The sequence below is a fragment of the Peromyscus leucopus genome, chromosome 19 (genome assembly GCF_004664715.2).
Source record: "Peromyscus leucopus breed LL Stock chromosome 19, UCI_PerLeu_2.1, whole genome shotgun sequence".
Lineage (NCBI taxonomy): Eukaryota > Metazoa > Chordata > Mammalia > Rodentia > Cricetidae > Peromyscus > Peromyscus leucopus.
Genome location: NC_051079.1, coordinates 62805938 through 62818473, shown reverse-complemented (window position 1 = coordinate 62818473; position 12536 = coordinate 62805938). Strand labels below are relative to the sequence as shown.

General features: G+C 42.0%; 1 protein-coding gene across 2 annotated transcripts in view; it reads right to left on the bottom strand.

The window, feature by feature from the left end:
• Positions 1-12536, bottom strand: part of Dym (dymeclin) — a 295335-nt gene that overhangs the window by 94396 nt on the left and 188403 nt on the right. For both annotated transcript variants that reach the window (XM_028871947.2, XM_028871945.2), the window contains one exon: positions 8793-8895. In XM_028871947.2, the coding sequence (XP_028727780.1) occupies positions 8793-8895 (103 nt within the window). The remainder of the gene's footprint in view (positions 1-8792; positions 8896-12536) is intronic.

The window sequence follows — 12536 nt, the reverse complement described above, 5'->3', positions numbered from 1 at the left end:
TACCAAGCACAGAAGGACAAGAAGTACCACGGAGACGTCACGGAGACACGACAAACAACTCCATGTGGGCCCGAGAGAAGGATGAGGGCGCAGATGTTGCAATTTGTGTTTTAGTCATTCCTCAGTTCTGAGAAGTTTCACATGCTCATTGAGATATTAACAGAAGGGGAAACACTTAGGAGAGAAAAACAGTCGTTCATCTGTGCGCTGTCAAACACTCTGAGATCTACACCTATAAAGGGATGCGACCCTTCCTCCTACCCCGCCAGACTTCTCAGAGCTAGCCATTTTAATTTGAAACACGAATTTTCAAACATGTATGTGTAAGCCAATATAAAGTTAAAGGATTTATATAATATAGATATTTTCATATAAATCTCTATAAAGATTAAAATCTCATTTCAAAATGCTGCAGAATAATGCAACGGATTAGTTATACTCTAATGAGCTTTTTTTTTTTTTAAATAATTTCATCTTGGAGGGCATGAGATGGTACACAGAGATCAGAGGACACCTTGCGGGGGTGGTTGTGTCCTCCCACCATGTGGGTTCTGGGGATGGAACTCAAGTGACCAGACTTGGCAGCAAGCATCCCCCCCCCTCCCCCAAAGCCATTGTGTGACTGTGTAGCTCACCACCTAGCAGTCCTAAAGTCCAGCTAGTGCTCAAGAAACAATCTTTTACCTCCTTGAAAGTATTTAGTTCTTTGGTCCAACTCCTCCAAATGCTACTTTAAAAAATGGCTTCATCCATCCAACAAGAAGGAAATCATGCCTGGTGCTGGAAACTGAGCCAGTTACTGGGGGTTAGAGATTCATGGAGGAAAACCTATCCCCGCCACTTCACTAAATACACTCTAAATATTCGTCCTCAGACCCACAGATAAATGCAGTCCTCACCCCGCATCAAGGAACCCTCGATTTGCAACAGCTGGAGACGGTGACAGACCACCACAACTGATCCCAATGCAGGCCTGTGGAGCCTGGTCTCAACCGACAGATCTACAACACAAATCCCAAACCTAAGGCTCAGAGTCACTGTGGAAGAGAGGGAGCAAAGATTGAAGAGTCAGAGGTACAGGAACTTTGCTGTGAGATTGTGTCTTCTAAAACTGTCTGAGAAGCTACACTCATGAAGTCTCACACCAGCATGGCTGCCTAAATATGACCCGAACGAGGAAGACACCAATAAACATGGTGAGGTAGTTTGAATGTAACTGGTCCCCATGATCTCAGGGAATGGCACTATTAGGAGGTGTGGCTTTGTTGGAGGAAGTGTGTCACTGTGGGGGCGGGCTTTGAGGTTTCCTATGCTCAGGACTCCACCCAGTGTCTTAGTCAACTTCCTGTTGCCTGCAGGATGTAGGACTCTCAGCTACTACTCCAGCATCACGTCTGTCTGCATGCCAACATGCTCTCCATCATGATGATAATGGACTGAACCTCTGAGCCTGGAAGCGAGCCATTCCAATTAAATGTTTTCTTTATGAGTTGCTGTGGTCATGGTGTCTGTTCACAGCAAGAGAAACCCTAACTAAGATACATGCTAATGTGGAAGAGGGGAACATGGGGCCTCAACCATAGACCAAGAACTCCAGGCAACTAAGGAATGCTCAGAGTGGAGACAGTCTTCCCTCAGGGAAGAGCACACCGACTGGTTATCTAATACCAAATGGTCAGCCCTGAAAACATACACACACAAGTGACATTACATAAACTGAGCAGGTTACATTTATATATTTAAAATCTCTTTCTCTTTCTCTCTCTCTCTCTCTCTCTCTCTCTCTCTCTCTCTCTCTCTCACACACACACACACACACACACACACACACACACACACGCATGCACATGCGCACACACATACACACAGACACATGTAACAATAACAAAGAGAAAGAGGCCATGAAATTGAAAGAGAGGAAGGGGGTGGGGTACGTGGTAGGGGTCACAGTGAAGAAAAGAAAGAATGATACAATTATGATTTCAAAAATGGCTTCATTGAGGTGTTGTTCACATACCATATACATCACCAATTTAAAGTGTGTGATTCAGTGCTTTTGGTATATTCAAAGACTTGTGCAGCCACCTTGACTCCATTTGAAAGCATTTTCATTATCCCCAAAACACAAACCCAGTGTCCACCAGTAGTTCCATCCCATTCTGCCTCACATCCCTGGAACCAGGCACCTGCGGTCTGCTTTACCAGGGTCTGCTTATTCTGGACATTTGAATGAGTGGGACCGTAGAGTCTGTGATCCCGTTTCTGGCTTCTTTTCCTTAGCATAATGTTTTCTTCTGTACTGAGAAACACATATCTTCCCCTCTTTTCCTTGATGACTAACACTACATTTTATTTAGTCCCTTACAGGCTGATGGATATTAAGATGGCATTCATTTTGATGGTTATGAAATGGTTGAACATTCACATTTTGAGGTGGATATATGTGTTCAATTTACTTGTATCTCACTAGGCATATAATTGCTGGCTGTTATGTAACTGAATTTCCACAAGCATTCTACCCTTTTTCACATTTCCATAGGCAGTCTGTGAGAGTTCTCATTTCTTCCCATGCTTGCGAACACTTATCATCTGCCTTTTGGATTCCAGTCATCCTTGCAGATGTGAAGAGGTCTCCCACTATGATTCTGATTCACATTTCCCTCATGATTGGAGACATTCCACACTTTCTTTTTTACAACCTCCACTACTACCCTTTTGGAGAAATGTCTATAGAGACTCTTTTCCACTTAAAACTACAACAGAGTGTCACTGCTAACTTGTATCACATACTAACAAGGAGCCCAACTGCCCTTCATAAAATGATCCTGGGATCTAAGCAATACCACCATCTGGGGTGTTGCAATCTCCCACTGGGTTCCCCATTTCTAGCTAGCAGATGAAGAGGGAAGAGAAGGGTGGAGGACTGTGTAGAGAAACAGCACTTTGTATGCATCCTATACTGTAGCTAATAGTCTTACCGCTCAGTTCTAGAAGCAAGGGAGTTGGGAAATGTTACTTTGCTGTCTACTGGGGAGAAGAGATGGGCACTGGTAAGTAATCTGCCAGTCTGCATCACCCAAAGCAATCAGGAAATGCAGCTGAATGACTGGAAGCCTGCCAACAGGACCTAGCCTTTGCTCTTGATGGTCACTCTGGCTTGGCTCCTTCTGGGTCTGTAGGGCAACATGAGCGGCTGGTCAGCAGTCACAAGGTCATGGAGAACTCTGAGAAGCAGAGTCCTGCTCTTTGGTATCAAGTAACTACTCATGTTCCCACAGAGACAGCAAGACCCTCTCTTGGTCTTGCTCCTCACCTGTGGCTGGTGAATGGTAGCTCAATGAGGGCTAGATCCGGACCCTAAGCTGCATCCTGGCTTCCTCTTGCCATGAGCTCTCCGTGACACCGTCAGGCACAGAGACAGCTTCCTTCTCTAACTAACCCACAGGCCCAGAATCGCCCTCACACTGACAGCAGGCCTTCTTAAGTACTTCTGTATCTCCTGAGGCACACCACTCAGCTAACAAATGTCCCATTCGCCCTGTTTTAAATTGTTCTGTTTATATTTTTACTATTGAATTGTAAGGCTTTTCACATAGTCTAGATACAGGATTTGAAAATGTTTTCTCCCATTCTGTGGGCTGGTGGGTTATCCTTCCACTCTTCAGTTTGTTTTTTTAAGGTCTCTCTAGATAGGTCCAACTCTCCTGGAACCCACTATGTAGACCAGGTTGGCACCAAACTCACAGAAATCTGCTTCCCTCTGCCTTCTTAGCGCTACCTTTGTTTTTATTTTCTGGAGACAGGGTCTCAGGCCCAGGTTGGCCCTGCCCATGATGACCTTGAACTTCGCATCCTCCTGCCTCCCTCCACCTTCCAAGTGTTGAGATTCCAGAGTGCACAATCACACCTGGGTTATATGATACTAGAGAACAAACCCAAGGCCTTGGGAATCCTAGATAAGCATTCTACCCGAAGTTTTAAATGTTGAGGAAGTCCAATATATCTACTTTTCTTTTGTTCTTTGTGCTTTTGGTATATCTAAGAAGTCTGTGCTTGATCCAAACTCCTGACGATTTACTTATATTTCCTCTAAATACTGCATGACGCTCGGCTGTTATGGTTAGGTCTACGGCATATTTTGGTTACCTGTTGTATATGGCATCAAAGGGCTGATGTATGATTTTCGAGCACCCGCATAAGCTGAACACTGCCACACCTAAAGCACCCAGTGACAAGCACACTGTTCTTTTTTACTTGTAAGCCACTGTTCAAAGGGAAAAACTACCGGAATGTTTTCTCACCTAAATCTCTCCTTTGAAAAGTATTCCCCAAGGAGGCCACGGTGCTGCCGGCCTGTAATCCCAGCACTTGTGAGTGGAGGGCTGGAGGATCATGTTTGAAGCCGGTCTGGGTTATGCCGTGAGTTCTAAGGCCAGCCTGGGATACATAGCAAGACTCTGTCTCAAAATGTCAAATCAAAATACAACAAGGCAATAGTATCTACTTCAAGTATCAACTCCCTTCAGAGGGGGCTGCCACAACCTCTCCCCTACTTCCAGAATGCTGTCCCCCCCATCCCCATTTCTCTTCGGACATCCCTTAGGTTTGGTTATAGATTTTTATAAAATACACCATCCACTGAATTTTATTTTACTGGCGCATTTGAAATTCTTTATGTGCAATAGTATGTACTCTTCACTTTAGCCATGCTAACAGAATTCCAAAAGAGAAGACTTGTCAAAGACTAATATACTGGTCCATGTCACTCTCCTTCGAGTAAATACATGTAAAGCCAGTAACCATGAACATGTTTCTAAAGTGAAACACCAAAAGGAACTACTTTAAAAATGACAAAAGCACTTTCATTGCTTTTGGCTACACCAGTCTGATGAAGATAACCTGTTCCACGGTGTGTGAATAGTGCATTCTCTATCTAGGCCCAGTGCAAAAGAACAAACACTAACAAGAAACGTTAACGATAGAACAACACAGGAAGACCTCAGGGTTAAGTTTTCTTGGTAGAGGAATCAGGTCAGAATACTCCTACTATATTCCTGCAAACACTGAATGTTTAAAAGCAGACCCAATCACATAAACAAGTGCAAAAGACCATTGCTGAGTGCGATCCACCCAAAGGGCCAGGCAGTCTATTCAATGGCGAAGCAGCTTGGGGTTCCATGTGGAACAGTACTGATAAGCAAGTGTGACTTCATGAAAACAAATTTCAGGAACATAGCTTTGATTCTTAGCAAGCTAAAAACCAAGATAGCAGAAATAAAATCAGACAAGGAGAAGCTCAACGTTTTATTTGTTTTGAAGTAAAAAGAAAAAAGGCTACAACTTCCTCAAAAATCAAACTAAAATAAAACTAACATACAGATCATGTAGTAATTAGTGAAGAAATTTAATAAGCAAGTATAGCTCATGTTCATCACATATTAAAAATAAATCCTTACCTAGACAATGATCAAACAATTCTCATTCCACACCACACAGATACCATGGGCTTTAAGACTTTCAACTCAGGACCTCTCCAGCCAATAGCAGTTTGCAGAGTTGGGCTTTACCCTTATCAGTTAATATGCACAGGGTGAGGGATGCGGCTCAGCTGGTAGACATCCTGGGCTCATGCTTGGAATCCCAGCACTCCGGAAGTGGAAGCAGGAGGGTGCACTGAGTTGAAGGTTGCACTGGCCTGGAAGGCCCATCACCCCCCCAACCTCCAAACCTATTTTTTTTTCAGCCTAGAAAATAATTTCTGTGCCTATAAAGTGCATTCAATTGTGTGGGCAAAGAAATAATTACAGCATAAAACAATGTGTATTTCATTGGAGAATGTGTGTGTATATAATACAATCCCATACTTCAATGGTTCTCTAAGGTTTTGGTCTCAAGAGACATCTTTACACTTTCTAACAACCAGATGCTCTGAGAGAGCTGTTTTCACATCGGTTACATACATTGGGATTTACCAGAGGACAACTTAAAACCAAGGAACATTTGTGACCTAAGAATATTGAAGTGCTCGTTCTTTTAGCTGTCACTCATCAAGTAGCCTCTGGACAGAATTCATGTTCTGTACGACAGACAAATTAAGACAAGACTCCAAGGAGCATGAGACTCATACCCGCATCTTTGATTGGCACTGCACGGAGCTGCTACTGCGTCTGCTCAGCTGACTGTCCCACTCCATCCTTCTGCTAAGGACCACCACTGGGGGCCTTCTAATTTCTACCTGTGTTTACGTACTACCCGAGTGAGGTGACAGATTCTGAGTTTATTAAGATCCTACAGACGATCCAAAAGCTCTATGATAGAGGGCTGACAACATCCTTTCTGTGGTTCGGTCCAGAACAAAAGTAAGGGTTTTCTTACTTCCAACAGTTGCTCGGGTGATTGATGGAGCTAAGGAAATGCCCTCTGTGACACTGACAGAATCAATAATTTGAAAAACATGATAGTTTAAAAGCAACTACAACTTACTTGCCATCACTTTCTGAGCTATCCAGGCTCTGCTCACATGACAAGATTGTTCGAGTGGTACCGTATGGTTTTTAAAAGCTGTTCAGAGCTCCTCTGTCCTTTCACTCACTGGATTCAGTTGTGAAAGCCTCACACGGAGACACATCCACGCTAGCACGGAGCATTAGCTGCTCTCTCTACCGCCTCCACTGCCCCCAGGTGCACTCCACTGAGGACTAGAGTACAGTTTTTGTATTATTTTCCCTTAAGCAGCCAGGGCAGTTTCCTCATTATCTAGCCCTTGACAGAAGGGTTTCCCACGAGGTGTTTAGACAAACACGGTTGTCTAAAGTACTAACACTAATATTTTTGTAACTTGCAATGTGCTTTTTATGTTGTTACTCAACTGACTTGTGAATTATACAGTGTAATGAGTATAAACATTTTCTTAATAAACTCAGAAACCTCTGTGTAGACCCTGAGTGTTCTATGTGTTACAGTAAGAAGGAAAACACAGGCTTAGTTTGGAGCACTTATTAAATCTGCTAATATGGTGTCTCCAATCTGGTGCAGAAGGCACACATCTGGGACTCCGGGGCTGCAAAGGCCCTTTCCTTCTCCTTTTCCAGCCTGACGAACAAGCCAGCGGGGGCTAGTCCAGAACACAGAATCCTGTGGCTGTTGCCAAGGATACTGAACAGGTTAAAATTCTGAGGAATATAAAAAAGGGGAGCACATCCATCTCCTAGCTAACGATTAATTTAAAAGAAAACGACAAGGAGATTGGTTTCAAATGTGCACGTCACCGTCACCTACGCACAGTGCCTCGCAAGCGGAATGGCCAATAAAACGCTGAGGCATCATGAGAGAACACCTTGCAGTACTTATTTTTAAGGCTACACTTTTTAAAAATTAGTTTTATTCTGTTCATTATTCTTGTGTGTGTGTGTGTGTGTGTGTGTGTGTGTGTGTGTGTGTGTGTGTGTGTGTAAGCACACCACAGTGTGTGTATGGAGGTCAGGGGACAATTTTGTGGAATTCCGTCTCTCCGTCCACTTTTACTGGGTTCTGGGGATTGAACTCAGGTCACCACACTTGCGCAGCAAGCTCTTACCTGCTGACTCATGCTGCATGTTTACTACTGTTTTCTTTTTCTTTTTTTTTTTTTTTTAAAGATTTATTTTATTTATTATGTATACAGAGGAGGGCACCAGATCTCATTACAGATGGTTGTGAGCCACCATGTGGTTGCTGGGAATTGAACTCAGGACCTCTGGAAGAGCAGTCGGTGCTCTTAACCTCTGAGCCATCTCTCCAGCCCCCTACTACTGTTTTCTTGAGTCACCTTTTGGATCCCTGGCACAGAGTGATTCGGCTGCAGTCACCCCCGTTCCATGAGCTCTGACCAGGGCGGGTGTGAGACAGTCTCATGTGCTCAGTGTTAATGCAAGGGACACAGTGACAGGTCCCATGTAAGATTTCCCCAGTGACTCTAGGGAGCAGAGGCTTCAGATGCACTGAAGTTTATGGATGAAGAAACCTGCTAAATAGTGACTAAAAACTGTGACGTTCAATACAGAATTCAAATATATATCACAAATTTGTTCTACCATTACACGGTCACATGCATGATTGACAAGTATCATTAAACCAGGAGGTTGGTGGCGCACAACTTTAATCCCAGTATGTGGGAGACAGAGCCAGGTGGATCTCTGCGAGTTCGAGGCCAACCTGGGCTACAAAGCGAGATCCAGGACAGGCACCAAAACTACACAGAGAAACCCTGTCTCAAAAAAAAACAAAAACAAAAAACAAAAAAACCCAAAAAAACAAAACAACAACAAAAACAAACAAACAAAAAACAAAACCCCAAAAAACCCAAGACAAGTATCATTAAAGATGACCATTTCCTCTCAGAAATATCAATTTTATAGGTTTGTGATGATTGGAAAATACTATTGGGGGACTTCAAGACTATGTACATTCAACACATTTTATGAAATAAATGGCAAGCTCCTCCTTTGTGAATTTATTCTGAGGTAGGGACTCTACACAGCTCTGGGTGTTTCCTTCTGTCAAGGTGTAATTGGCTTGAGAGCTTTTTGTTTGTTTGTTTGTTTGTTTGTTTGTTTGTTTGTTTTGACTCCACTAGTAGGATTCTTGATTATTAACTCTCACTGTTGGGGCTGGTTTCTTCAACTATTTCATAAGAACCACGAAAAGTTGTTAAGGTTTCTGAGAGCACAGTTAGGCTTTGAGAGGAGAGAAGCACTGTTTTTTCTAACTCTAAACACAGAGAAAGTTGTGACGACGATAAGGTAGCTACTTACATAATCCGGGAGGGGAACATCGCTGGAACTCAGGGAACCTCTCAAGGACTGGGTGGCTTGTTCCAGAACTTTGTTGTGTTTTTTAGACAGCAAAGAAAACAAACTGAAAAACAAAGGAAAACCCAATTACATTAAGAAAACTAAAGGTCTAATATGGGATTTATAGTCCCATAGCATGTTAGCTATTCTGAAATCTGTTTTGAAGTAATTTCAGGAACAAAATAGGTTTATTGAGTGGACTGCAAAGGCAACTGGGTAGGCAGTAACTGGGTACGGCCAGAAGCACATAAATAATTCTTCTCATGCCTGTGTTAGCAGCAGCATCAATAGCACTATCCACTTAACACAGTGGAGTACGGGGGTGTTTGAATAATAAGGGTCTCACTGGACAAGTTTCACAGGTTAAAACTTTGTCTTAAACACAGGAAGAATCTAAAAAGGTCACTACAGTGAGAAAAAGGACAGAGATAGGAAAACTGGGATGCAAACAGGACTAGCTGGTGGCAGTCTCCACGTAAGCCACGCTAAGCCACCTGGGCCCGTGGATCCTGGTTGTTTACTCTTTCAAGTGAGTATGCTGGCTTAGTCTGCTTTTCTGGTGTACAGGACCACAGACACAGAAGATGCCATTTCTCCAGAAGAGTGATTTTAAGCATACATTTAATGAGATTTCTACTTCTGGTCATGATGGGTTAACTGGTACCAGATGAAAAGCAATCAATGAAAACTTAGAGGAAATATATAGAACAATGGTTTTGGATGAATCAAAACAATAGGATCATAATTCCTAAAACAAGAGAGACATGAGACCCCAACAATAGTGAGTTTCTGTCACTTGAACTTGCAGAATATGAGGTGGGAGGAAACCGCAAGAAATGTCTAGAAATCTGAATGTCCAGAAACGTATGCGCTGTACCAGTGAGAGTAAGATCCCATAAGATGTACAGTGAACTGCTTAGGGTCCATATAATAAACAGATTTTGGAACTGACAGTAGGTTGAAGAACCAGCCAGTGGATAAAACTTGTCTCAAGAGCATTAAGGTGAGTTCTCAGATGGTCACTTTATAACAGGAATATTTCAAAATTACTGTGGTCTAAAAGGCATCATAATAAAGCTATAATAGCCAGGTGGTGGCGGCGATGGCGGCGGCGCACACCTTTAATCCCAGCACTTGGGAGGCAGAGGCAGGCAGATCTCTGTGAGTTCAAGGTCAGCCTGGTCTATAGAGCGAGATCCAGGAAAGGCGCAAAGCTACATAGAGAAACCCTGTCTTGAAAAAAACCAAAAATAAATAAATAACTAAATAACTAACTAAATAAATAAAAAGGTGATTTACATTAAATGTAAGTGGACTAAACACTCCAATTAAATGGCAGTTTTTTTTTATAAGACTGGATAGACATTCAAGACCTAACCATGTGCTCTTTAAAAGAAACACTGATAAATCTAAAGACAGATATGAGTTCATAATTATCAGAAAGTTGGGATGGCCATGTTAACTACAGACACAGTAGACTGAATGAGGAGTACTATTACTTGAGATAAGTAGAAAGATTTTATCATGATGAAAGCCAAGTCATATATAGGAATATATAGGAAGATAGCCACAAATATGTATTTTATGCATACACATAAATATGTCCTAATAGTAAATATATATAGTCATATATTCTAATAGTAAATGCATTGCATCTAATCAATAAGGAAGGACTCTGTGGTTAGATGGAAGCTTAATAATAAAGGCGATTCTGGTTCTATATACTTCCCATCTAAACTCGAGGTGTGATCTGTAGTATTTTTTTAAAATGCTAAAACTATGATTTTAGTATTTCTTAGTGATGGTCTTTTAAAGAGACCATTGACTTGAATATCAATTTTGGAAAGGCCCTAATTATTTCAGATGCATCAAGTGAGATAATTCAAGAAGTTGAGACCACTAAATATTCTTTCTAGATTACAGTGCGTTTTTGTCTATTTTTTCTTTGCTTTTTGTTTTTGGCAATACTGGGGATTGACCCAAGGATCCACATATACTGGACGGATGCTCTACCACTAAGCTACAGCCCCAAACCACTTTTCACTTTTTAAATTTCCCTCCCTATGGTCTGCAGTGCTGGACATTAACCCCAAAGACTTATGCATGTTAGGCAATTATTCCACCACAGGGATGTACTCCTAGCTTTAAATTCTAACTAACATCCCTGGCTTTTTAATGTGGGTTCTGGGATGGGACTCAGGTTCCTGACCTTGCAAGGCAAGTACATCACTGACTGAACCAACCTCTCATCCCCAGGGATGCTGAGACTACAAGAAGTTTGAGGTCAGTTCTATCATAGGACATGGCGCAACTCAGAGGCATAAACTGGATGCTCCAAAAGGGAACAACCATAGAAAGGCTTTAGAGGTGACCTTGGTGCAAGAGGGGGGCCCAGGAGGAACAAAGCATGTCTCTTGTTGATGGTGCAGAGTGGGGATGCAAGGCTGTTCTCTCAGTTCACAAAACCAGGGATGTTGAGATTCACATCCTCTTCTCTCTTTCAGTGGAAAAATCACTTGAAACTGTTTTCTTTGGAAAAGATAGGCCAATTTGTTTGTTTACCTTATAAATGAACACTCACAGTCTGTTTCCCTTGTTAGGAGACCAAACAAGGGAACAAGCTGCAATCCCAACCTAAGGTGCTTCATTTGAGCACGAGGGAGGATCTGCTGATTAAGGGCAGCAAGTCTGAAGCACATTTCCCCAAGAAGCTGTGGTCTGGTTTCCAGCTTGAAGAAAGTTAGAGCAAGAACAGCTAATGTGAGGTCTCTTCCAGCTCTCTATCATGAATGAGACACAGAATTCACACTTACTCTAAGTTGTTATTCTCATACAACTTAATAGGCTTTCCTCTCACACTTTATAGCTACTGCTTGCAAAATCTTGTGTGTGCTTTTTTAAAAATTCTAATTTTGGCTTTCATTTAGCATTTTTAAGGCAGAATGACCTAAATTTGTATGAGAATGACTTGCAAATTGCAGAGTGAGAAAAGTAACTTCTGCTTAAGCTCTGCATTCCAAGTGCTCAGCACTGGCTTAGTGCTAGTTAAAGATGCAGGACGGTTACAAGCACAGAGAAAGCTCATTGCAAAAGGAAGCAAAGCTGATCCTCAGGGTGATTAGTATTCAGTCAGAGGGGCACAACTCCGAAAATACCCTTTAAAGTTAGAGAAAGATCAGCCTTCCTTTAAGTACAACAATATCCATTATAAACCAGACATTCGGTGAAAAACGGAAAACAATGAAAACACAGATCTAGAACATGGGTAAGCAAGCTGGAACACCGACACCATGAGACTCTTGGCAGCAACTTAAACCATCTAAAGCTACAGGTATTAATATGGACATACCTCAAAACATGGCTAAGCTAAAATAAAAAGTGTTATTATTTATCCTTTAAAGTGTAGAATAATATATATATACACACATATATATATATTTTACAAAGAAAATGTGAATAATATGAAACACATAATGAATGACAGACCTTTCATATAGGACAGGGTGTTTTATAAGGAGAGAAGAAAATGAGCCCAGTGAAAGGAATAGTCAGGGGATTCAATGCTCTTGGTTTCTCTCTCTCTCATGCACACACACAAACATACACACACCCATCACATCACACATGTTCTTCTGGTAACACCGGATACATACAGAGGGGATTGCTAAATGCTCTTTGGGAGGAGGAGGAGGCTGGAACACTATA